This window comes from Leiobunum rupestre, chromosome 10 (genome assembly GCF_980474605.1).
Source record: "Leiobunum rupestre chromosome 10, qqLeiRupe1.1.hap1, whole genome shotgun sequence".
In the NCBI taxonomy this organism is placed as follows: domain Eukaryota; kingdom Metazoa; phylum Arthropoda; class Arachnida; order Opiliones; family Sclerosomatidae; genus Leiobunum; species Leiobunum rupestre.
The window spans coordinates 42957599-42985123 of record NC_143393.1 but is presented as its reverse complement, the minus strand read 5'-3'; the positions used below and the strand labels follow the sequence as shown (position 1 = coordinate 42985123).

General features: G+C 39.0%; 2 protein-coding genes across 3 annotated transcripts; both read left to right on the top strand.

Moving 5' to 3' along the window:
- Positions 1-1360: 1360 nt before the first annotated feature.
- LOC149925955 (N-acetylneuraminate (7)9-O-acetyltransferase) lies at positions 1361-7729 on the top strand. Of its 2 annotated transcripts, XM_090160726.1 has the most exons (19): positions 1361-1586; positions 1755-1851; positions 1937-2135; positions 2194-2519; positions 2584-2689; positions 2759-2883; positions 2960-3075; positions 3142-3223; positions 3291-3399; positions 3831-3920; positions 3983-4102; positions 4223-4288; positions 4414-4570; positions 5030-5109; positions 5177-5281; positions 5351-5491; positions 6303-6380; positions 6461-6553; positions 7078-7729. In XM_090160726.1, the coding sequence occupies exons 1-19, from the start codon at positions 1448-1450 to the stop codon at positions 7327-7329; spliced, it is 2481 nt and encodes an 826-aa protein (XP_090016852.1). In that variant the 5' UTR covers positions 1361-1447; the 3' UTR covers positions 7330-7729. The 2 variants fall into 2 exon arrangements, with proteins under 2 accessions (XP_090016852.1, XP_090016853.1); XM_090160727.1 differs by lacking the exon at positions 4223-4288.
- A 3184-nt stretch (positions 7730-10913) lies between these two features.
- LOC149925954 (uncharacterized) lies at positions 10914-23895 on the top strand. Its single transcript, XM_090161000.1, has 5 exons — positions 10914-11024; positions 14976-15105; positions 17728-17867; positions 23106-23232; positions 23308-23895. Exons 1-5 carry the CDS (start codon positions 10982-10984, stop codon positions 23522-23524), a joined length of 657 nt encoding a protein of 218 aa, XP_090017126.1. The 5' UTR covers positions 10914-10981; the 3' UTR covers positions 23525-23895.
- The last annotated feature ends 3630 nt before the right edge of the window (positions 23896-27525 follow it).

The following is a 27525-nucleotide window of genomic DNA, read 5'->3' as shown; positions in this document are numbered from 1 at the left end:
ATTTGGCAAATTTTCAAAGTAGAACCACATGTGGTCTGTGCAAGTTTTGTGTAGCGTAAGGGGCACAGAAACAGGGGCCATAACGCCAATCCCTCCACCTTTCTTCTCACGGTCCTGGCGGTTATTTCCTAGCCATTGCACACCTTTGGGTAAGTTAGGATTGGCTCCGTCCCGTAGATGTGTTTCTGCTAGCGCAAAGAAAGTCAGCTTATCTCCTGATATAATAGATGATAGCTCCTGCATCTTTTGTTCCGATGCCCCACCCTGTATATTCAGATAGCCAAAACGGAAGAAAAGGAATGTTTTTGTTTTCTGGCTGCGCCTTTTCCCTCTCTTCCTAATTTTTCTCTGAACCATTTTTTTTGCTACAGGAACTTCAGCACTATGATCTCGGTCCACAGGGTCATTCACAGACATATTAACATTTCCGAAAGAGCTATTTACATATTTACACATTGTTTCCCTTGCCCTAAAGTTCAAAACTTGTGCGCGACTTATCTTCGTGTTGAAAGATATATCGTCTAGGGCATCCTCCTGCACTCTCATTGGTTGCTGGGAAGAGTCTTTTCCGTGTCCGTGGGTGACATCACCGGAAGGGCCTGATTCCCAGAATTCAGGCTTCAAGTTTTTTTTAGCATTGGAACCCTTAGCAGTAGATTTTGGTATAGCCCTCCGCTTTTTCCACATAAGCATTCGAGAAAACATCCTCTGCTCCAAGGATCGATCGGGGGCCAGCTGAACTTTACTGAATTCTAAGACTTGATTAGTCTTCAACTTAGGAGCTGCTTGTAGTATGACCTGTCGAGATTCGTGGCTATCCAAACAAATAAGTACCGGTTTCTCCTTTCTTTCTGTGCCTCTGCCAAAGCGCGTGCTGGTTTTGACGGAAAAAGAGAAAGTCTCCTCTAGTTCCAGATTCTTTCTTAGCCAGTTTTCTGCCCCTTCTGGCGTGTCCATGTCGTCAAAATCCACTCCGAAGGCCACTAAGTTTTCTACTGGGGCCTCATTTAGTTTTTGTGTTGCAGAGTAGCAATAAATTTATTTTGTTCTTCAACCTTTAGCTGAAGGGAATCCAGCTTACTAGCCAGAAGGCGAGCGTTCTGTTTCTGGCCTACGGCCTCTACTTTACATAGGTTATGTTCTTTTTCAATATCACGGCCAACTTCGATCACGCGCTGTCGCGCTATATAGTGCGGCAGCGCGTGATCGAAGTTGGCTGTGGTTGCGGTAAGGCGCAAACCATGGAGCGAATTTTTTCTGAGTTCCGGCGGGAAGTGGGTAAACGCTATCGGCAACGCGGGAGAGAGTGATTTCGAATCTAGGGTACGAGTTTAAATTATCTTTGTTCAAAGTCAAAATTCAAAATTACCCACTTTCTTGCAGACGACGCATTGTGTTGCCATCTGGTAGTATTCCCGTTAAATATCAAATAAGGAGTTAAAATAAAATGGCGGAAGAGAGCAAGTTTGTGGGAAGCGGTCCTGTTGAGTTTACTCATAAAATTAATTCGAAAAATGCAAAAATTTTAGCTTTAATAATAGTTTTCGGCTTAGTCGTGTATCATGGTATTATTCACGTAACTTATGGTAAAGTATCAATTTTATTATAGTATGTTTTTCACATTATTAATCTAAGCCTTTGTTATTGAGAGAATGGAACTCGAGAAACTGATAATGTTGTTGTTGTTGAACGTTTCAGTGGTTACGCCTTCTTGGCATGTGTTCATAATGAAGTTTTAAAATTATTTGTAATAGGTATCGACTCTTGCAAGTGGCTACTTAGTGATGGAAGGTTTCAGGGCTATCGTGTATGGCAGCCGTACGGATGCATGATGCATTCATATAGCAACGGGTAAAAAAATTTAGTTTTCACTTTCAAGTAGAAACTTAAACATGAATCAGGTATGTCATCTACATATTGTCGTTTTGTATTCTAGGCAATCCCGTATGTGTATGCGTTACATAGCATATTGGGGTGGCAGGAATCACATAATATTTTTAGGTGATTCTCGTACAAGGCAAATGTACTTTTCTTTTGTACGTCAAGTTAGTACTGGTAGTGTTATACAGAAGGAAGCGGATAGGAAGGCTCACCATGACCTTAGTTTTACGGAAGATGAACTAAACTTGCGTGTTGTTAGTATCTTTTACCGAGCCTTATATCTGACAAACATATTAATGGCTTTATTCATAGGAATTTTTATGGCGACCTATGGTAAATTATTCTATGTATAAAGTCTTTGATGAATGGTTGTCACTTCCTGATAAGAAGCGGCCCAATATAGTCATAACTGGCAGTGCTACTTGGGCCATAAAAACAAGCAATGCCAGCTTAGATGCCTTAGAAAGTTTCAAGAACAATATGACTCGACTTGTTCCATACATTGACAGAATGAGGAATTCTACCAAAGTTTTGTGGGTCCTCCAGGATCCAGTCGTACCTGAAAAACTCAAACCATCTCGCAAAATGATAACAAACGAGCAAATTGATATGTACAACAAGGCTGCCATGGACATCTTGTCAGTATTAGGTATATTTTTTAGGAAATATAAATATAATTTTTTATTTATATGGCATTACTAGAAAGTATAGCAGTGCTGTATTGTGGAAATCATCCAGGCTAGTCTCACAGGGCTATAATAGTGACCAAGTTGATGGTCTTCATGTTGGTGACGTAGCATTGAATTACGTAAGTTTTATTTTCATATTTTATTAGTGGAAAATAAACTTCTTGTAACTTAAAATTATGCTATTTTAGGCCACCCAAATTCTCTTAAACATGTATTGTAATGATTATATGTCATTTAATGATGGAAGCTGTTGCAGTAGTTCCGAACCTGTTACAACTCTACAAATTATAAGTTTTTCTATTTTAGCTGTCTTGTAAGTAACTTTTTGGGAAACTTTATTGATCTAACAGAAGTCTTAAATGAAAAATTCTACTTTTTTTTATCTTCAGTATGATTCTAGCAGTTGTGATCATAATTCATCGCAAATGGAAGCTCCGTTTTAGAAGATACCAATATCAACAATTAAATACTAGATCCTCAAACTCTGCCTCCAATGGCAATGAATGTAAATTTAATTTTCTACCTACTTTCAGAAGATTTAAAAAATACATGCGAATTTTGGAAATTTCAGATTCAAATAAATCGTGGCAAGAACTTTGTATATGTCTTGCAAAATTAGGAGTTATAATGGCTTACATGTTTCTATGTGATAGGTATTTAGTCCAATTTCGTCATTAGAATTTAAACACTACAAATATAATTTTTTTATTTTTTTTGCAGGACCAATTTCTTTATGAAAGAAAACAAATACTATACCCATCTCAATTTCTTTCTTCCATTTGCTTATGTTTTTGCTCTGGGACTATTCTTCACTGAAGAAAGCAGACATGTCATTATTAACATATTACAAAAGCTTATAATAAACCGCATTTTGGGGAGAATTCTCTAACTAGGCATATTCTTTGTGATGTGCATTTGATGGGCTTTGACTTCCAACTGCGCACATTTGAAAAGATCAAAAAAACAAAACCTAATGGGCCTTGCTGATTTCTCAGCTGTGTACTTAGAATTGTTAAAAATTCCCAAATAATTATACTAAATACCAGCAGATGACAGTATCATCTACATTTTGAAGGCCATAAAAAACTTACCCGGTATTGGTCAGTCCATTGCCAAATATTTATTTCTGTAGTCAGTGATGTTTCAATTTAGATGAAAAAGGAATTTTGATACTCCCCATAAGGACGTTTATTATTATCTTCTGCGGAAAGTTTTGCAAAAGTTACTGAAGTTCTGACAAAGTTCTTATTCATATTAAAGACTCAAGTTCTTCATCGGGACCAAACTGATGAATGGAAAGGATGGATGCAACTAGTTGTTCTCATTTATCATATGACAGGAGCGAGTGAAGTTAGTTTTGTTGAAACAATTTCCCAAGAGAGGCCCAATATTAATAAGAAATTTAATTCTAGGTTCTTCCGATTTATATGTTAATGAGGGTTTTGGTAGCTTCCTATTTGTTCCTAAGTGGCTATGGACATTTCACATTCTTTTGGTATAGAGGAGATTACGGACTCTACCGCCTGTGGCAGGTAATTTCCCCTAATTTTCCAAAATCGGTTGTAGAAAAAACAAACCAATCTTAATTAAGGGCAGTTGAGTCTGTTAGTAAGCATAAGGAACAGAATTTGACTGGCCCCCGTCCTTTGCAGACCGGGTTAAGACATTTCCCTTACTACTGGACTTCCGAACGTTGCAGTCTCAGGAGAATTCTTGAAGTAAGTGTTTGATTGTACTTAAAACAGAGTGAACTTAGTTAAGATTGGTTTTTGTGGTTTTTTCTCAGTGTTAATTTTTTTTTTAATTACTAATTTAACACTTTAAAAAATGTTTTTCATTTTAGGTCTTGTTCAGACTGAATTTATTGGTGGTTATCATGTGCTTGTGTATGAATCGTCCCTACCAGTTTTATTATTTTGTGCCTTTGGTGTCATTTTGGTTCGTTGTTCTCTACACTGCTGTAGTTACAGTGCCTCAAGTCACAAATTCATCATCAGAAGGTATTTTTTTTTTGGTTTGGTATTGTAATCAATTTAACCTATACGGATCTATATCAGTTACTGATATCAGGTAAGAGAAGACTCCTGTTATTTGTGGCGTTTCTTTCCCTACACCAAACGTTTCGGTAGAATGAAACCAGTTGTTGTGTGTCGAGGTCCACTTAGCTCCATAGCGAAAACCAGCTTCAGATGTTGTTGTTTTTTTTGGTTATTTAATTGTAAATTCAAATAATTATTAAGATGATCTGTGAAATCAATTAACCGAAAAAATTAACAAATAGTTGTAGATAAATAATAGAAATTATCAAATTCGTTTTAAGCCCCAAACAGAATTTTGCACCAATTTCCAGTTACTCAAAAAACAGGTATCTGGAAATTCGGTTATTCGCACATCCTTAATTTTTAGTATTTAACTTTCATGATTCGATAATTACTAATCAAATAAATTAATATTCATAGCGAATCCGTTGCAGTTTTTGTATGTTGTGATTAAACTAGTCATTCTCTTCAGTTTGATTACAGTTTTATATCTATCCGAAGTAAGATTCAAAAGTTGTTGAGTTTTAAAGAGGGATTTTTATTGAAATGTTTATATTTCTTTTTCAGGTATTATTTGAAAAAATATTTGTTACTAGGCCTTGGAAGGCTCTTTTTGTAACGACGGATGATTCAATTAAAGAGTGGTGGTTCCGCTGGAAAATTGACAGATATGTATGTTGTATTTTATCATAATATTTGGTATTTTTACAAAGTGTAGCTTTAACATGGTTTATTTTATAGAGTGTGGGATCTGGAATGCTTTTCGCATTTGCCTATTATTTAATGAAACAGTATCGTCTCATTGATGATCACAATCACAGCAATTTGTTTTCCAAAGGACTTTCCCTCTTAATAACTCTAGCTTCATTTGTAGGAATTGCGGTAATTATTATTTTATACATTGAAGTTATTACTATACATGTAACCATAAGTAACATAATGCCAATAAGTAGGTCAATTAGGTAAAAATTTCCCCCAAATGATTTTAAGAGCTATTGCGCAATCTAGTTTTAGTTATCAGCACAGAGCTCCCTAGTGTCTAATGCCTAAGGCGAAATATACTACCACCAAGGACGATAACACGTTACTCAGCTCCAGTGAAAGTCCAAATTCGAGCTTGGTGAGAATGCCAAGGTCGAAAAAAGGTTCAGTCAGGAAATAAGCATTAAACAATAGGAAGTGTCATACTTATTGTTCTATGTTACTTATGATGTAACTTAAATGACAGATTGTGCCTTGATTATTGTGTTAAAGGGATTATATTCTACATTGAAAAATTTTCTGTTATCACTCTTTTCACACTTTTTTTAATGGATACCAGTGCCAGTGAAATTCGGTGACCCCTTTAAGTGATTTATTTAAAAAGACTAGTGTTCAGTTTTAAGGACATGTAAATAGAAGTTGACGTTAGTTATGTTAGAATTATAGGTTTTTTGCTATAACTAAAGCACCATCTATCTTATGTCGCTGAAAGAAAAACCCTGGTAAAATTGAAAGCCCTAGTTTTTCTTGATCAATCGATTAAAATTGGTAATTTAAACACTAGTCTACTATTTGTAAAATCATATACCAGTACCCATAACTGATTTTATATAGGTTTGTGGCAAACCAAAAATTTTTTAGTGGGACCATCAATTAGTTGATACCTTTATTTAGATTATTTAAGTTTCGAATTATCTTGATTTCCATGTAGGTCTATGCTGCTTTTGCCTTTCTATGTAGAAACAAACCTGAATGTACTGAAGTTCATCCTTATATATCATTTTTACCAGTAAATATTTTTTCTTTCATTTCACTTCAATTTTTAATATAAAATTTCAATAGTATAATTCCGTTTATAATTGTGTTCAGATATTATCATACATCATATTAAGAAACATAACAGGATTGCTTCGAACTCGCTACAGCACTTTCTTCAGTTGGTTTGGAAAAATATCTTTAGAGGTAGGTGTCATAGTATAAATCCAATTTACCTAGCATGTGGAAAAACATGTAAAAAACATAACAGCGAATGTGCCACAGCTAGTGTCTATTTAAAAAAAAACAGTAGGATTGCTTATTGTGACATTTTAGTTAGCAGATTTAGTTACGCATTTTCTTGCAAATCCATCAGATGGTGGAAAATCTTTTGTCGACAATCCAAAGTTCCCTATGAAAGATTAGTTAATCCAAAGTCCTCTGTTAAGAAGCTCCAGGTGATGACACCCTTTATAGCAACGGAAATAGGTGCTCAGAGTAGATGTAAAATGTGAAGGCCTCAGGGTATATACAATCAGTGGAAATAATAGGGACATGAAAATCAGTCTTCCGGTTACATCTCAGAAGTTACTAGTCAAACAGTTTGCAAAAGCTAGCAATACTGCCAATTTATGCTACACGCTTTGAGAGAAGGTTTCATTTAAAAAATGTATATCTTAAGTTGTTATTTATGTGAAAAGTTGAAACATTCATTTTTTGTGCTTTTCCAGTTATTTGTCGCTCAGTATCACATTTGGTTGGCAGCTGATACCCACGGAGTTTTAGTGTTAGTTCCAAGCTATCCAGTTTTAAATATTATTGTCACCACTTTCATATTTGTGTGCGCTGTTCATGAAATCCACATAATTACTGAAAAACTAGTTAAATACGCCATCCCTACTGACTGGAGATACTTAGTAGCCAACATAGTTATTTTCTTCCTAATTCTTGTTCCTATTGGAATCCACGATGGTATGTTTTAAGTCTGTAAAATGAGATAACAAGAACTGGTAGGAGGCCATGTATCACATTGAGACATGTTGCTAATTTAATGTTTTTGTTAATAAGTTTTTATTTTAACAATGAAAGTACGTGTAATTATTCTTACTAATTTATCATTTAGTCATATCTAAATTATTATTATATGCGCAAATGTTTTTAACCATGGTGATGATATAAATAGCGTAAACTACAGAGACCAATACGCTTCATGGTATAAATAAATCTCGAATTATGTCTCTGTTTTTTACACTATCTAAATGTTTATATATTTCTTCGAATCATTTGTGAGCCTAACAGTTCAGAAATAACATTTTTAATAAATCAGCAGTGGTTTTTATGTACCCAAAGAATGCAATGCTTTTATTTCATTGCTCTAGTTTTCAAATAAAAGTATAAAGTCCATTATATAGTTCAATTAATTCACATCAAGATAGATGGGTTGTGGATTGAATCGTTTGTAAAACTCACGCCGAATTTCAGGTACACCACCCCCTCCCCCGTCAATTCTGTAGCGCCACCCTCAAAATTGTATGGGGTGCATTTGGCTGACTGCTCATATGTCCGAATGCCCATTTGGCCGACAGCTCATTTGGTCAACTTTTCAGTCGGCCAAACGAGCAGACCATATGTCCGACTACCCTTTTAGCCGAAATTCGGGTCGGCCAAATGAGCAACCCATTTGACCGACTACTCATTAGGCCGACTACCCTTTTAGCCGAAATTCGGGTCGGCCAAATGAGCAACCAATTTGACCGACTGCTAATTTGGCCGATTGCTCAGTCGTTCAGATGAACGGCTCATTTGACCGACTGTTATACTATGTCTTTAGTGTTAGGTTGACTTATAGAACGGGCAATGCATTCTAAGTATTGACGCCTGACGGCGCCGCGCACTCACTTCGCTTCGGCGCTGGGGGGCCGGACCGGCGACCCCCCAACCCCGTTCTTTATAACCAAGCTGGGCCTTCTAAAACGCGACCTAGAGGACAGTACCTAGCCAAACGCACCTAGTATCGTTCAACCACCAAATGAGCAGTCGGTCAAATGCACTGTCCATTTGTCCGACTTCTCAGTCGGACAAATGTTTCAGTCTGAGACTGTCTGACAAATGGACAGTCGACGTAACGTGTATTTTGTGGTCGGCCAAACGAAACTGTCCCCCAAAATTTAACCATTCTTGAAGATGCGGCCTCATAGGTTACTGATGTCACACCATAGACAATTTTTTTCGCTTGTCCGGGGACAAAAAGTGTAAACTTTTTACCCTAAGACGTTTTATTCGCCTGTTCTTGGGGTAAGATTTACCTGTCCCGAATTTTGTTCGCTTGTTCCAGAGCCATAAGGTTCCACTTTTTACTCCTCGGAAGGAGGTGTAGAGGGAGTAATCTAGCTTTGTTGTCTGCTTAAATTTCGTTTCACGAAAACATGACGGGCAATCTTTTTATAAATAACCTTTAACCTTTAACTACTCCCTTTTTACTCCAACTCGGTTTTTTCGTCAAGACAGAATTGGAGTGAAATGACGTCATAGGGCTCAAAAAACCCAGAACAGGCAGGAAAAAACCACGTATTTAAGGACTACTCTTTTTACTCCTTATGAAAATGAGGCGTAATGAGAGTAAACTGATAAATTCGTCTGCTTATCTACTAAAGTAGCCTCAGGCAGCCATTTTGGGAAAACATTTTATTGTAAGATGTATTCGCTGAGCTCTTCGCAGCACCGTAATCCGGATTGGATTTCAGGGTGGGCACGCAATGGAAAAAAATAAAAAAAATAAAAAATTGTACATACAACCATACGGTTCAGGGTGGGTACGGCCCGACCGCCCCCCCCCCCCCCTGGTTACGGCCCTGGCTCTTCGTAAGCTGAACTGTTATAAAAGGGTGTCTTTTAGACGGCAAATAAAGAAACTTTAAAATCTTTACTCCTATTCGAACAGAATCGGTGTAAAATGGCGTCGTAGGGTTACTCTACTTACTCTATTCTAAAATCCCAGAACCAGCGAAAAGGATAACTTTCGGTAACGAATAGTGATCGCGTAGTGAGGGGTAGGACCTTGTATTAACTAAACACATCCAAGGTAGGACCGATGCTTAATAATGTATTTTAAGTTGCTTAGTTTTCTCAATAGTGGCGCTTATCATTTCGGATATGACGTCCAATCATGGACAGTAAATTAAGAGGACAGGTTTTCGATACCCTTCCACCTAGGAGCAACAAACACAACACAAGGAGAACGCAACCCGTCAAAAGTCGTGGATTTTCTTGCGTACATTTTTCATTGGCTAGACGCTTTAGCGCCTGCTGCCGTCGGAAGGGGAAAATTCGGAAATTGTCTTCCCCCCGCCCGTAATACGTTCAGTGTAAAGGCTCGTGACTTCGTTAGCGTGTTTAAAGGCTAGCTGCGTTCTCCTTGTGTTTGTTGCTCCTAGCTTCCACAGTGCATTTTATTTCTCCCCGCGTATCAATCAGCTCGAGAGACTCCGAGGAAGTCTTGCAAGGTCATTTGGGCCACGTGATCTTAAAATTTCAAAATGGCAATCTAATGCGGTTGATATTTTAGTAATTTTTAATTTTGGTTTTTTAATTCAATAAAAACTATCAACTGATATTTAGTATATCATATTTAATCTATAAAAACGTGAAAAAATATATTTAGGCGTAAAAATGTTCTTGTTTATCTTTTTTCTTTTTTCGAACAGTATCGTCCACTCTTAGCGATACTTGTTTTTTTTTTAAATAACCTTGGTTTACAGGGGCTAAAAACCCGGCTTTTTACCGATCCTCTAAAATCTATTATCCATGGTCCAATTCCTCGTCACTCCACTCAAAGCTGTCAATAATTATTTCGACAAACGGGCACACTTATGTAAATGACTATATACTTGCGCTAGTACCATTAAGCCAAGGTTTCTATTTGTTTGGTGGGATTGGTTATTACTTCCATAAATCAATCAATCATACTGTTTCCATGATATTTGTTATTTTTCTGTGAATTTTAGCTTGGTCATTTTAGCATATGTTGTACGGGGCACAGCCGTTTGTTCGAAACCTTGATTTACTTTCGTAAGATTTTGTTGGAACTAGGTCGTTTGTGAGGAACTGGGTCTAAAGTACTTGGGTGGGAACTCTTGTCAATCAAGGATTACGGATTTACATTGTTACAAAGTCTCAGCTTAGTTTGAACAGGAAAATGGGCTTGGATTCAGTGCCAAGGTAATTCGGTACCAACTAGAACCATTCCGTTGACCACGATAGTGATAGCGACGGAGGTACAGACGTGACGTCATCCTCAAACTAAAACAAAACGAGTTTATAACGGCAATTGTAACGCGTTTTCACTCTAAAAATTATTTTTGGCTCGTTGACCTTGTTTTGATTGTAAATTTAGAGGTCGTATTCGGTATAAAATTCAACCTAATTTTCTAACGGCCGTAGGAGGTTTGTAAGACGTTACGTCACTTAAATACTCGGTAAGCGGGAGTGAAAAACCGGTAATATTTGCGAGGCGCTTGCGCTGATGTGTTTGCGAACAGGTACTTTCAATTTCTACAGCGCGCTAGTTCAACGGGTTTCGATAAAAGTGAAAGTGGTTAAGGACAATCAACTTGCGTTGTGCGCTCTCCATCCAATATGACGACCAGCAAAACGAAAACGACGTTCATCTTATTCATCGGTGAGTTTTGCGAGGTAATTTGATTTCATTTAACGTACTGCAGAACGAATAACTATTACGGAAATTTAAAATAAGTTATCTTATGTTATTAGTTTAAAACAATAATTAATTTCAGGTATTTAAGAATGGGGCTACAGAGATTTGAAACTCCACTAGCGTCTACTTTGTAACGAACGTTCGTCTGCTTTCGATTTGTAATTAAAAGCAGACGAACTTTCTTTAAAAAGTATGCGAGGTTGGTACACCATATTCTTAGGTACCTGAATTCATTATTGCTCAAAATGTGTATCTTCTCTAGCTCAAGCTGAATTTACAAAATAGTTATGGGAAAATTCATCACTAGAGAGATTTTTAATACTATTTTATTATGAAAATACTAGGTGGTTTCTTTTCGCCTGTTCTCGGACTAAAGGTGTACTCTTTTTCCCTAAAACGTTTTATTCGCCTGTTCCGGGGATGAGAATTACTCCGGCCCATAAACTATTCGCTTGTTCCGGAGTATTAGGGCTACTCATTTTACTCCTACTGAAAAGGAGTAAATCGGATTTTGTTGTCTGCTAGCCAGAATTTATCTGCTGGAAAGTGGAAAGGCCACAGGTAGCCATTTTGGAAAAACGTTTTTACTCCGACTCAAACTATTCTCCACCACAGAATCGGAGTAAAATGACGTCTACTCTTCTTACCCTACACCGAAATCCCGGAACAAGCGAAAAAAAACTACCTATAGTTTGTGTAGTTTTAAAATGTAATACTGAGTAATACACGCCCTTAAATTTTGAGCCGTGATGCGGTGTACCCATCCACGTTTTTAGCGGCCATTTTAAACTGCACGGCACACTATTCAATTTAATGGCATAAATGTATACTTCATCCGGTAAGAATATATTATGTATTTCTAATGTAATAGTAGAAGTTAGTTAAAAAGACAAAACAAAATACGGTGGTTTGGTACCCCAAAGATAATTTAACCTCCAACGCGTTCAATACCGAAGACCCCTCCGCAAAAAACCAGTAAGCTTCGCCGAATATGTCCAAAACCATAGGTGGGAGCAGACAATATTGGCAAACGAAATTTTAATTTTTATATTCCATTTAATGTCATTATTGAAAATTGATGTTCCGTACCAAAAGTGGATAAATTTTAATAATAATCGAAATGTTTTAATAATTATCTCAAGAAAAAGTAGGTAAAACTAGGTATATGTTAAAAAGAATATAATAGTGGTTTTATTGCAGGGGTAATGCAATTACCAATACAGTGTTTATTATTATCAGGAGTTCACAACGCGTAAGTAGCGATATGAATTCGTTATAGTATCAAAAGAGAAATAAATGTAACAATGAAAAATAATTCGTAGCTTGCTCGTGGGTGTGGCTTGTGTTCGTTGCCATGGTACCGCGTATAAGTCGGCCATGACATTAAGACGCGCATGGTGGTCACGTGATTATTTCGCGGAATCGTGCTTTGTGAAATTAATGTCATGGCGGCCGTTTCAAGGCGGGTATGCTTACGACGCTACGAGCAAGCACACAATAAGTCAATAAGCTACTGCTAAATGCGAGAAATATCAGAAGGTGAACACGGGCCAAGTAAGATAAAATGTTGCACATCCCAAGTTTCCAGTTAAAAACTACCGTAAAGCTTCAACTTTAACCTTATTGTTATATTTGCATGTGTTTAAATTAGACCTATACGTCTAAGAGTGGTTTTCGCTATGGAAAAAATGCCACCACGCTTAGCATAGATGTAAAGTATGGTATTAGGCCTAACGGAGATTTTTGCGTCAACGCTAGCCCTAGGATAAACCTACCTTAATGCTTTAAGCTTGAAACACGTATCTTCGCAAAATACGTTTCAGAAGAAAGTCGAAATTAATCGGGAAAATATGAGTTATAATTAATTTATAACAATAAATAATATAACTAAGCACAGTAATTTTCATAGGGGTAGTAAATGCTCAACCGCGGTGCGGTGTACGCTTCCGCGGTTTTAAAATCAGCGCCCATTGAAATCTGCCTCTAGACCACGAAGGTACATGTTTCGTTTAAATGGCCTAAATGAATACTTATCTTTTAAGAGATATTATTATAAACTTATGATTATAGCGATATATTAGAGCTTAAAACCCGTATTTCCAATCCATCATTACAATAATTTCGTGTGAGAAATTTCACCATCGTAAATTGGGCCAAGTTCGCTTCTACAATCTGATAATGTCTTGGCCTAATTCGAAGAGATACCCGCGCCGAGTCCACTAATCGTCTTTTATTTGTTTAACCCCCTTTTTGCGTCTCCGTGCATTTTAATTACCTCCCTTGAAGTATTTGCAAACAAAGTAGAGGCAATTACGAAAGAACAACGTCTAAGTCGTCAGTTCTAAATTGAGTAACTAAACCGTTCTTCAAGGTAGGTCAATGGTGGGCTGTGTTGTTTTTTTTTGGTTTTCTTTTACGCGGAGGACATTATTTTTGACTAATTATTGTTATATGGTATCAAGTTTGATGCTGTAAGATATCGGTTTTTTCCCGCGAAATTAAATTCAATACCGCGGGGAACCGCGGTAAAACCGCGGAGCTGGAATCTGCCCACACAAGGAGAACGCGAGTACAAATTTAATTGGACGAACTTTTACGCTGAATGTTTTACGGTGGGGAGAAGACAATTTCCGAATTTTTCCCTTCCGACGGCAGCAGGCGCTAAAGTGTCTAACACAAGAAAATGCACGACTTTTGACGGGGTGCTATGTTTGTTGCTCCTAGCTGCCACCTAGGAGCAACAAACACTACACCCCACACAAGGAGAACGCAACCCGTCAAAAGTCGTGGATTTTCTTGTCTACGTTTTTCATTGGCTAGACGCTTTAGCGCCTGCTGCCGTCGGTAGGGGGAAATTCAGAAATTGTCTTCCCCCCCGCCCGTAAAACATTCAGCGTAAAGGCTCGTGACGGCCGTCCAATGAAATTCGTACACAATCCTTCGTTAGCGTGTTTAAAGGCTAGGTGCGTTCTACTTGCGTTTGTTGCTCCTAGCTGCCACCGTCGGAAAGGGAAATGCTTTGCCAAAAAGTGCGTCCAATGATAATTGTACGCAAGAAAGGGCTAGGGCGGGTAAAGGCTAGCTGCGTTATCCTTTTGATCATATCTACCACTTTTATTGGCATTATTTGGCATAATCACTGCCAGGTTGATGGCAATAAATACTATTCAAATGCGTTTAGGTCTCAAATTCCAACGTAACTACCTACAGAAATGAAAGAGTGCTTATAACACTACATTTTATATTCCGATTCGATAATTCATTATTGTGGCAAAATAAGCGCTATTTTTATCTCGAAAGCACTTAAATTTTCATAAGGCCTCGGCTGGTCTTTAAAACTAGTCCGGTGGGGAATATTTTTTGGTTATCGTTACTTAATTGGCACTGGTAGTTCCAAGGACTACTATAACGGCTCTTGTAGAGTTGCCAGTCCTTAGTCACGTTATGATTTATGGTGTAATGGGCAAATCAGATTATCATTTAAAAATTAAGAGAATAAAAATGAAGTTTCGTTTTCCCCCCTCCAAAGTTGACATTTTTTATATTTTCGCGTAATTTATTGTTTCATACCATAAGCCTATCAACCCTAAGTTTGAATCGAAAGGCAGTGTTGGTTCAAGCTAACGACTGTCGAAAGTACAGCGCTAAATCCACTCGGTGGCGGAAAAGAGAAACGTAACGCGTCTCGCAATGCATGATGCCAGCTGCTTTAGTAAGAGAGAGGTGCGTAGAGAGAGAAAGGTGAAGGAAGAAGCTTCAATTTATCTCTACCAGGTGCCGATACTTTCGCCTGATTTCTTCTTTTTCGCCCGTCCAGTGGTGGTACAAAGGGCGCTATGCGCATTTCAAACTTAGGGTTGATAGGCTTATGTTCATACTTATGTTACTAAGTTAATTTTGATTGTATTTAATTAGGTCTGGCTTTGGCGCTTGGCTGCGAGAAGAAAGTAGACGATAAAACAAGATATTGCCGTAAGCTCCATGACTACCATCTTCAGTTTATTCTTCAAAGTGGCCATCCCGATAAACTGGACAGAGTCTGCTGGTACGTATCATCAGAATTAAATAAGATTCCTCTTACGATATAAGTATCCATCTACCTACGCAGGTTCCACCTCGAAATCAATGGATTTTCCACTGATTCGCTTTAAGAGAAACATCAGACTTGTTGATTTATTATTTGATAAATCATTATCCTCGTGACATAAGCTCAACTTCGGGACAAGCGAGTTTTGCGTTTTTACGCTATTCTTAAGACCTTAGTCATCGTTTATTCCCGTTCGACCGAAATCCCATTCGACCGAAACCCATTCGACCGAAATAATTTTAAAATGTAGCCCAATTGGCGGGGTGATTTGGTATTTTATTTATAAGGTATGTACTATCGAAGATCCATGTTTAGGTTAGGTTAGGTTAGGTTAGGTTAGAGTTGGTTAAGTTTACTATTTCAGTTTTTACTTTACACATCGCGTTTCGGCAAGAAAAATAGCAATTTGTATCTTTCTTTTTATTAAGACGGAATAAATAATTATTATTGATGTATAAATACCCTCCTTTATTAGCTATCCGCTCCATTGCAAACGACTTCAGTAACTAAATTGAAAACATAGCAAAAGCCAATTTGTATAGCAGCGTTCGGTCGAATGGGACACAAAAGCGTTCGGTCGAATGGGACACATAAAGGCGTTCGGTCGAATGGGACACATAAAAACCGCACGTTTCGGCGGAATTCGGTCGAATGGGACACCTCAAAAACGGCCTTCGGTCGAATGGGATTTCGGTCGAATGGGATTTCGGTCGAATGGGATTTCGGTCGAATGGGACTAAAGCTTAGTCATAGGCCCCGACAAAAATCTGCCTAGGGCCCAGCGTTGCCAGGTCCTGAAACTCAAACTATCGTACCCAAGCTAAAAAATTATCGATCTCAGAAAAAAATATCGTATGCCTGAAAACTGGCGGTAGATTTAAATTGTGTGTGAAATAGTGACGTTAAACTTGTGAAATCCAAATTTTTAATAACACATAAAGTTCGACCGATTGAAAACTTATGTTTAATTTCAGCCAATTAAAAAACTTATCGTACATTATCGAAAAATGCGTTCTATATAGTACGCCATTGAAAATATCGTACTTCCCAAAAATTATCTAGAAATTATCAACGCTGCTACGGCCCCACCTTCAGTGAATCCGGTACTGCTCAGTGCTCATGCTCGTTGAATAAGTTCCTTCCCCCTAACAATATCAAATCAGCTCGCTATCAAAACTGATGTCTTCTGACGCTATTGAAGTGCTCGCTGGTAACGTTTTTCCTCCCCCTCTCGTGCCTCTAAATATAAATAAATACATTTTTACCTCTCCAAGGGGACTTTGTACCCTAGGAGGGGTTATACAACCACCGTGTCTGTCTGTCTGTCTGTGGGTGGGTCTGTCTGTCAGGCCTGCGAACGCGTTCGCATTTTCGGGGCAAAGGGTAATCACTGCGTACCCAGTTTCTTAGAATCAGGGAAAAGGTTTTTCCAAAAGCGCCCTCTTTTTGTCATTGGGTGTAGTATAATTTTTTAATCGGCCGGGATTAAAACCCGAGCCCTCTTGCATGACAGGTGAGCGTTCTACCGCAGAACCACGGATACAGTTACGCTTCACTGAAAATTAAAAACTCTTCCGAGGAGAGGTATATTTTGGCTTGCCAACTTGTTTCCTTGGTGATTTAATAATAAATAAATTTTACATTATTATCATGCGGTAAAAATAGTGCGGAGTAAAATACATCATACAGTAATTTACTAATGTAGTTTGTAAATAATTTAATATCCCTGTGGTGTGTAATTTTTACGTAGTTAGATCAATAATGTATGGATTAATACTGTAGTATGACTATGTAGAGACGAGCCGTGTGCATCATGGTCGAAAGAAAAACGACAACATAGTAATTATCCCAAATATAAATAAATACTTCCTTGGCTAGACCATATGTAACATAATAATAATCAGCCCAAGGCACCACCTTAGGCCTAAGTCATCAAATGACTTTTAAAGCCATTAATTCAGGTGGCCGGGTTGTAATGCGTAGGAGGGTGGTGGCAAGCCCTTCATGCCACGCGAGCCAACAGCTCCCTACACTCACTATTACCTTTAGCCTCAACAAGTGTTTATGGAAGGGGAAAACGAAGAGCTCGGGGGAAAAGTGGAAAACCCCTTATACCAGTGGGGAGAGAACTTGCAAACTCAACTCAGAAGGAGCTGTTCCGAGTTTTCACTCAAGTCGTCAGTGACACAAGCTGGGATCGAACCCGGCTCCTCTTGCTATATTGATTCATGTGTCATGTGTAACATTTTCATGGAAAAAAATCAATGGAGCTTTGTTTCAAACGGAATATACTATAAGTGGACCATTAATGGAAAATTTCTCGCGTTATTGGAAAGGATACTGTGTAAACCATCTCGTGAGCGCGAAGCACATCATAAACTAAAGACTGTCGAAGCTTGAAACGCGCGAAACATTCTTCCCTAGCCTCTGTTTCTCGTAAGGTTCATGACGCGTTTCTCATCACGGACGTAATTTATTTCATATCCCGCCAACATGGCCTACTTAGGAGTAATTTTGTTACATATGCTATGATTTATTTCTAAATTGTTATTTCTAAATATTTTGGGTATTTATTTTCAGTGCTGGGTTTGAGTTGATCGATTGTATATTAGAATCTGGGAGTGACACGAACTGCACAGAAGTGTCCAAGGAGTTGGCGGCGCCGACAAAAGTATTCGAAAATGTCACTTCATGTATGACGTATAAGAGGCAGAATTGCAGTAAGTGTACATTTCTTGGACTTTCGGTACTGTAAAAGTATCGCTTATGGGTTAGGTTATCGGTTAAGAGGTTAAGTTATGGGTTAGGTTATCCGTTAAGAGGTTGGGTTATGGTGTAATAATAATGATAATAATAATCAGTTATCCTAATACCCAAATCATCTAGCGACGTTTAATGCCATTAATTCAGAGGGCCGGGTTACAATGTGTAATGAGGGTGGTGGCTAGCCCTACACTTACTATTAACCTTCACCTCAGCAAGTTTTTATGGGAAGGGGTGGGATAGGTTATCCGTTAAGAGGTTCGTTTATGGGTTACATTATCTGTTAAGAGGTTGGGCTATGAAGTTTCGCTTACGGGTTAGGTTATCCTTTAAGAGGTTGGGTTGTGGGATTCGATTGTGTGTTGGGTTATCCGTTAAGAGGTTGGGTTATGAAGTTCGCTTATGGGTTAGGTTATACTTTAAGAGGTTAGGTTATGGGGTTCGCTTATGTGTTAGGTTATCCGTTAAGAGGTTGGGTGATGGGGCTCCCTTATGTGTTAGGTTATCCGTTAAGAGGTTGGGTGATGGGGTTCCCTTATGTGTTAGGTTATCCGTTAAGAGGTTGGGTGATGGGGTTCCCTTATGTGTTAGGTTATCCGTTAAGAGGTTGGGTGATGGGGTTCCCTTATGTGTTAGGTTATCCGTTAAGAGGTTGGGTGATGGGGTTCCCTTATGTGTTAGGTTATCCGTTAAGAGGTTGGGTGATGGGGTTCCCTTATGTGTTAGGTTATCCGTTAAGAGGTTGGGTGATGGGGTTCCCTTATGTGTTAGGTTATCCGTTAAGAGGTTGGGTGATGGGGTTCCCTTATGTGTTAGGTTATCCGTTAAGAGGTTGGGTGATGGGGTTCCCTTATGTGTTAGGTTATCCGTTAAGAGGTTGGGTGATGGGGTTCCCTTATGTGTTATTTTATCCGTTAAGAGGTTGGGTGATGGGGTTCCCTTATGTGTTAGGTTATCCGTTAAGAGGTTGGGTGATGGGGTTCCCTTATGTGTTAGGTTATCCGTTAAGAGGTTGGGTGATGGGGTTCCCTTATGTGTTAGGTTATCCGTTAAGAGGTTGGGTGATGGGGTTCCCTTATGTGTTAGGTTATCCGTTAAGAGGTTGGGTGATGGGGTTCCCTTATGTGTTATTTTATCCGTTAAGAGGTTGGGTGATGGGGTTCCCTTATGTGTTATTTTATCCGTTAAGAGGTTGGGTGATGGGGTTCCCTTATGTGTTAGGTTATCCGTTAAGAGGTTGGGTGATGGGGTTCCCTTATGTGTTAGGTTATCCGTTAAGAGGTTGGGTGATGGGGTTCCCTTATGTGTTAGGTTATCCGTTAAGAGGTTGGGTGATGGGGTTCCCTTATGTGTTATTTTATCCGTTAAGAGGTTGGGTGATGGGGTTCCCTTATGTGTTAGGTTATCCGTTAAGAGGTTGGGTGATGGGGTTCCCTTATGTGTTAGGTTATCCGTTAAGAGGTTGGGTGATGGGGTTCCCTTATGTGTTAGGTTATCCGTTAAGAGGTTGGGTGATGGGGTTCCCTTATGTGTTATTTTATCCGTTAAGAGGTTGGGTGATGGGGTTCCCTTATGTGTTATTTTATCCGTTAAGAGGTTGGGTGATGGGGTTCCCTTATGTGTTAGGTTATCCGTTAAGAGGTTGGGTGATGGGGTTCCCTTATGTGTTAGGTTATCCGTTAAGAGGTTGGGTGATGGGGTTCCCTTATGTGTTAGGTTATCCGTTAAGAGGTTGGGTGATGGGGTTCCCTTATGTGTTAGGTTATCCGTTAAGAGGTTGGGTGATGGGGTTCCCTTATGTGTTATTTTATCCGTTAAGAGGTTGGGTGATGGGGTTCCCTTATGTGTTATTTTATCCGTTAAGAGGTTGGGTGATGGGGTTCCCTTATGTGTTAGGTTATCCGTTAAGAGGTTGGGTGATGGGGTTCCCTTATGTGTTAGGTTATCCGTTAAGAGGTTGGGTGATGGGGTTCCCTTATGTGTTAGGTTATCCGTTAAGAGGTTGGGTGATGGGGTTCCCTTATGTGTTAGGTTATCCGTTAAGAGGTTGGGTGATGGGGTTCCCTTATGTGTTAGGTTATCCGTTAAGAGGTTGGGTGATGGGGTTCCCTTATGTGTTAGGTTATCCGTTAAGAGGTTGGGTGATGGGGTTCCCTTATGTGTTAGGTTATCCGTTAAGAGGTTGGGTGATGGGGTTCCCTTATGTGTTATTTTATCCGTTAAGAGGTTGGGTGATGGGGTTCCCTTATGTGTTATTTTATCCGTTAAGAGGTTGGGTGATGGGGTTCCCTTATGTGTTAGGTTATCCGTTAAGAGGTTGGGTGATGGGGTTCCCTTATGTGTTAGGTTATCCGTTAAGAGGTTGGGTGATGGGGTTCCCTTATGTGTTAGGTTATCCGTTAAGAGGTTGGGTGATGGGGTTCCCTTATGTGTTATTTTATCCGTTAAGAGGTTGGGTGATGGGGTTCCCTTATGTGTTAGGTTATCCGTTAAGAGGTTGGGTGATGGGGTTCCCTTATGTGTTAGGTTATCCGTTAAGAGGTTGGGTGATGGGGTTCCCTTATGTGTTAGGTTATCCGTTAAGAGGTTGGGTGATGGGGTTCCCTTATGTGTTATTTTATCCGTTAAGAGGTTGGGTGATGGGGTTCCCTTATGTGTTATTTTATCCGTTAAGAGGTTGGGTGATGGGGTTCCCTTATGTGTTAGGTTATCCGTTAAGAGGTTGGGTGATGGGGTTCCCTTATGTGTTAGGTTATCCGTTAAGAGGTTGGGTGATGGGGTTCCCTTATGTGTTAGGTTATCCGTTAAGAGGTTGGGTGATGGGGTTCCCTTATGTGTTAGGTTATCCGTTAAGAGGTTGGGTGATGGGGTTCCCTTATGTGTTAGGTTATCCGTTAAGAGGTTGGGTGATGGGGTTCCCTTATGTGTTATTTTATCCGTTAAGAGGTTGGGTGATGGGGTTCCCTTATGTGTTATTTTATCCGTTAAGAGGTTGGGTGATGGGGTTCCCTTATGTGTTAGGTTATCCGTTAAGAGGTTGGGTGATGGGGTTCCCTTATGTGTTAGGTTATCCGTTAAGAGGTTGGGTGATGGGGTTCCCTTATGTGTTAGGTTATCCGTTAAGAGGTTGGGTGATGGGGTTCCCTTATGTGTTAGGTTATCCGTTAAGAGGTTGGGTGATGGGGTTCCCTTATGTGTTAGGTTATCCGTTAAGAGGTTGGGTGATGGGGTTCCCTTATGTGTTAGGTTATCCGTTAAGAGGTTGGGTGATGGGGTTCCCTTATGTGTTAGGTTATCCGTTAAGAGGTTGGGTGATGGGGTTCCCTTATGTGTTAGGTTATCCGTTAAGAGGTTGGGTGATGGGGTTCCCTTATGTGTTAGGTTATCCGTTAAGAGGTTGGGTGATGGGGTTCCCTTATGTGTTAGGTTATCCGTTAAGAGGTTGGGTGATGGGGTTCCCTTATGTGTTAGGTTATCCGTTAAGAGGTTGGGTGATGGGGTTCCCTTATGTGTTATTTTATCCGTTAAGAGGTTGGGTGATGGGGTTCCCTTATGTGTTATTTTATCCGTTAAGAGGTTGGGTGATGGGGTTCCCTTATGTGTTAGGTTATCCGTTAAGAGGTTGGGTGATGGGGTTCCCTTATGTGTTAGGTTATCCGTTAAGAGGTTGGGTGATGGGGTTCCCTTATGTGTTAGGTTATCCGTTAAGAGGTTGGGTGATGGGGTTCCCTTATGTGTTAGGTTATCCGTTAAGAGGTTGGGTGATGGGGTTCCCTTATGTGTTATTTTATCCGTTAAGAGGTTGGGTGATGGGGTTCCCTTATGTGTTATTTTATCCGTTAAGAGGTTGGGTGATGGGGTTCCCTTATGTGTTAGGTTATCCGTTAAGAGGTTGGGTGATGGGGTTCCCTTATGTGTTAGGTTATCCGTTAAGAGGTTGGGTGATGGGGTTCCCTTATGTGTTATTTTATCCGTTAAGAGGTTGGGTGATGGGGTTCCCTTATGTGTTATTTTATCCGTTAAGAGGTTGGGTGATGGGGTTCCCTTATGTGTTATTTTATCCGTTAAGAGGTTGGGTGATGGGGTTCCCTTATGTGTTAGGTTATCCGTTAAGAGGTTGGGTGATGGGGTTCCCTTATGTGTTAGGTTATCCGTTAAGAGGTTGGGTGATGGGGTTCCCTTATGTGTTAGGTTATCCGTTAAGAGGTTGGGTGATGGGGTTCCCTTATGTGTTAGGTTATCCGTTAAGAGGTTGGGTGATGGGGTTCCCTTATGTGTTATTTTATCCGTTAAGAGGTTGGGTGATGGGGTTCCCTTATGTGTTAGGTTATCCGTTAAGAGGTTGGGTGATGGGGTTCCCTTATGTGTTAGGTTATCCGTTAAGAGGTTGGGTTATGGGGTTCACCAGGAATCCATACCTCTACTTGGAATGCTTATCGCGGCAGATTTTCGTCTGGATGTGGCTGGCGGTTTTTTTGACGTCACTATGTTAACTTAAAAAGCAACAACGTGAGAGGGGAGCGCGTGCAAAGGGGATTTTTTTTATCCCGTAGGCGGGGCCAAAGCCGTCAGAGTGATCTTACCATACGCGATACGCCAGGATAAGCATTCCAAGTAGAGGTATGGAATCCTGGGTTCGCTTATCCGTTAGGTTATCCGTCAAGGACGTATATAGGGGGGGGGGTTAGGGGGTTCAAACCCCCCCTTATAACCCGATTCCTTTCTTACGAAAGGAGCGCAACATTAAGAAATAAACAGTAAGACGTAAAAATGAATTGAAATATCCGCAACGCATCACAGTAAAATATATTAATATATTAAATATATTAATAGGATCATTAATATTATAATTTTCTCGCAAAAGTATTAAAAAACTTCGTTTGATACACGCGCGGAAATTTCATTGTCACTCGTCCCGAGTCTAGCCAGTACTTAAAATATGCGTTATTGCTAACGAAAAATTTCGCGCTCGCGATTTCATCTGATTGTGTTATAACCCGTCCCCCCCTTAGACTTTCTATATCTACGTGCTTGTTATCCGTTAATAGGTTAGGTTATGGGATTCCCGTATTGTATCGATTATGGATTAGGTTATCGGTTATGTGAGTCCATAACATATTTCATTGTTTTCAGAACCACCAAGCTGCGCGTAACATTTCAATTCTAGTATATATATTGACAAATATTTCTTTCAGATAACATTGTTTGTAACGTGGACGAATTCGAAAAGCTATCTGAAAAATGCTACGAAACCTACAACTCCAATGTTATTCACGTTTTAGAGGACCCTGAAATCTTCAACAAAAGTGCAGTATTGTGTTGGTACGTCTAAAACGCAATGTCTAATATTAGACCTTACACAATTCCATAGTATTAAATCTAATCTGGAAATTTCAGTGAATTAAGCATTCGGGGCCGTTGCGTGCTCCACGCCGCCGCGCAAACCGATTGCGAAGGTAGACCAGTTGATTTCAGACAACCTTCGGGCTTGACGAGGGCCTACGGGGATTGCGACTTTTTGACGCAAGTACCCTGTTCAGCGTCTCAACACTTGTCTATGTTCTTCGTCGTCATTTTACCAGTTACATTCGTGTTACGACTATTTAAATATTGATCAACCGTTGTTTGTTATTTTAATAGATTTCATTGTGACGTTTTGTATGATCATAAGTGTATAGTTATTGTTCACATAAGTTGGTCAGTTTCTTGTCGTCCGCGTTTTCAATATTTACTGAAAGCCATTTCTAGAATGAGTACATATTTTTTGTGGACTTTGGACAAGCTCTTGGCCGTAGGGCCGGCGCTTGATATTTTTTTTTAAAGTTGCCTATTTTCCCCACTAGAGGCGCTTATCGTTTTGAGGAATGAAGTCAATTCTACGTCACTCCACACATAGCTATCAGTAATTATTTTGACTAACTGCGCGCTTATGGAACCTAATTATAGACCTATGATATGATTTTATAAAAATATATTTAAATAAATTAAAGACAATTCATGTTTTAAGTTGTTCGGTTTATTGTAAGTAATATAAAACCCATAGGTATGATATCTGTAACCTTATACGTGATTTCGCAGAGGGGCAGTTCACTTCGATGAAATCATGATTAGCGGCCTTTCTAGCTCAGCTGCTAGTTAAATACATATAAAATAAAGCCCATTTATAAAATTAAATTGTTTCAAGTAGTATTAAATATCAATATTTTATTGATTAAATTTAACAAATTGTCGATTACGACGTGGTTTTAATAAAGCAAGTACCAACCATTTGAAATGTGAGTCAATGAAATATTTGTCTCTACACACGGGCCCGTTTCGCCGCTTTTCATTTCGCCGTCTCATCAATCCGCCGCCAAAAATTTGTTCGATTCACCGCTTTTCATTTCGCCGTCTTTCCATTTTGTCTCCTTCCATTTCGCCGCCTGTTATTAATTACTTTTTAAAAGAGTAAAAAATGAATAACGCATTTTTTCGGTTGGGTTTGAAATTCCGGAAGATAAATAACGATAATTCAATAAAATATAATTTAAAAAATAAACTATTATTTATTATTGTTATATAAGAGCTGATGAGTTCTTTCCGACATCGCAGTTCAAGAAATGATTTCCGATCCGAAATTAGAGTTGATTGAAACGTCGAGGCCTCGAGGGGAGGTTATGCGCCTTTTTACAAAAGTAACAAGTTCAGAAAAACTAAAGACAGAGACCAGAAAACCGACTATAAATGTATCGTACCATTTTGTAAGGCACGAGTTACTTTAGTTGATATTGATAAAGTGTATAATGACCAAAATGCTAATCGTCATCATTCTAGATGACTCTGATGCAAGGTTTGACAGAGCTATATGAAATCATTGGAGCAACTCTGGTAAAAGAACTACCAACAATATGGAAGGGTGGCACCATGCACTTAACAATAAAGCAGGAGCGGATCCAGGCCATCATGTAAGGAGGGGCGACCATGGGCATTCAAAAGTCGTCTGCTATTTCTTCACAAATTTAGTTGGCAGGTATTAAAGTAGATGGCGCTATCGTTTCTAAGCTCGAAGCCTACATGGAGCGTGAAAATGTAACGTGGAGCTCTCATTTTCGTTTGCTTAAACGAAGTACTTTCTACAACTAGAAAGTCTAGTATACTCTAGTTTCTATAAATATATTTCAATAACTTCAAAAATTGTTATGTTTTTTCAAGTATTCTAAGGGGGGGGCGAACGCCCCCATCGCCCCCCCCTATGGATCCGCCCCTGCAATAAAGTCGGTCGCACACATCCTAACATATTTGAACTAATTCAAGTTTTAAAGGAAGAAGAAGGGAAAGTAGTGGACGATTTAATAAATTGTAAAATGTAAATTATTTTTTTTTAATAAAAACTTTTATTGCTAAATTGAATTTTTAATTCACATTGAAAGGCGGCGAATTGCACTAGCGGCGAATTGCAACTCTCTGGGCGGCTTAATGAAAAGCGGCGAAACGGGACCACTTGGCGGCGAAATGAAAAGCGGCGAAACGGGAACCGACCCTACACACAGACCAGCACGTTTTGTTTTGGTTGCGAATCTTGAGAACACCACGTAAAGTGGTCCGGACTGAACACAGGCATCCATAGCAATTCCAGGGCAAATAAATTGTTATAATCAAGCGACTGAACTTGCGCCTTGTTTATATTCATGGTAAAGACTAAAGCTCAGGTCACACTATACAATTAATTGGGCCACTTAAATGTATCCAACTAATTGTAAGCAAGAAAATTGTACAGTGTGAACAGACAAATTGTAACAATTGTCCCTACTTTTTCTGTTCACACTATACAATTTTCTTACTTACAATTAGTTGAATACATTTAAGTGACCCAATTAATTGTATAGTGTGAACTGGGCTTTATTCTACTGGGAATTGCTGCCTGCGAAGTTGGACTGGCATTACGCGCGAAATCGAAGTTGGATGTATATTTATAGCGTGGCGGTACAGCCAACTTCGATTACGCGCGAAATCGAAGTTGGACGTACATTTATAGCGGCCGGTAAATAACATAAATTTTAAAGCTCAAAGTTTGTAAAAAGATAAAAAAAGACCTATTTTTCCATGTAATTATTATTTTGTAATTTTAATGCTGCGCTCCCACTGGAGCCGCCCTGTTTCAAAAGGGTGTTTTGAATTATACGGCAACAATAAAACCTATTAACCTATTAGCGCCCCGGTTTTTTTAGGACTACACCACTGAAAGCAAACCTCCATACTCAAGAGAAAAATTATCTTATATCCTCCTAAACTGATAGAGAGATCCTTCTACGATATACCAAGGATAATCTTGTGATTCTTAAATTATCCTTGGCTATACTTATCGAAAAACCACTAGAATGGGATAATTATCGCCAGAGTCGAGGTGTTGAGGGAGGTTGCGCGCCTGCCCTTATAAAAACCGTATTCAAGCTATCATTCGAAAATTAAAAAGTTGTAACGGTATCAGTCAATGACAGAACGACACATGAACGCCTTTTTCGCTTTATAAAATAGGTTTTGTACGGAGGTCAAAGAGTCTGACTGTCTCCGAAGTAAACATTTTGCGACCTACTATTGAATTTTTGCTTCCAACTATCGAACGAAACCTCCTATGAGAGTCTACCTCCTGTTATTCCTCCAACGTTCCTAACTTTCTCCTAGATATAAGTTTATATCATAAACCATGAATGTATCATTTCAACCATGAATATCGAACTATATCATGACCCTTTCTACCATCTGGGGCTAAGATGGACGGTTCCTTTCTGCGTTTTACGTAATCACTTCGGCCAATCAGGAGACAGACATTTGTCATTGACTCGATCCACAAAACGTTTCCGGGATTGCGTGATTTAACCGGCGAAGAAAATGACCCGTGATTCTTAGAAAATTACCTCTACTACTACAAAAACAATTGATAATCATAAATAAAGGAATTTGTTATTCATATTAAAATTTTAGAAACAAAATTTAACGCTAAGCCTTGGCACTGAAAGTTAGTCAAGTTTCAAAAAGTTTTCCTTCAATACAATTTTTGAGCGGTGGTGCGTGACCGACGTCATGATAGCTAAGCCCCTCCCATCCTAGCGACTGAGGTCAGACTATCTAATGCAGTTCGATATTCATGGTTGAAATGAATACATTCATGCATAAACTTATGCATCTAGAGATAGCTATACTTTTACGGAGAAAAGTATACCTCGTTTCCATAATATTTAAGTGTAACGGAATTTTAGATTTAATATGTAACGCAATTTTAGATTTCAAAATTAATTTATATTAAAATAAATTAAAATTAATTTAATCGTGTAGATAGACGTCGTCGAGTTTGTCACAATCACACCAAATCTTGTATTTAGACTTAAAATGAGACGGGGAACTCTTTTCTAACTGAAACGAACTTTGTATCTTTCATGGTTCTCGGGATAAATTTTTAGTGACCTTGAAGACTTGGTTCAAGGTCATGATAATTTCCGCTGTCAAGCACGTATTATATGTTCTGAAAATTTAAAATTCCTAGCTAAAACACATTTTGAGCTATTAGCACTGGATAATTTTTAGTTTACACACTGTATGTTCTAATGTTTATATTTTATATTTGAGTATGTCAATAAA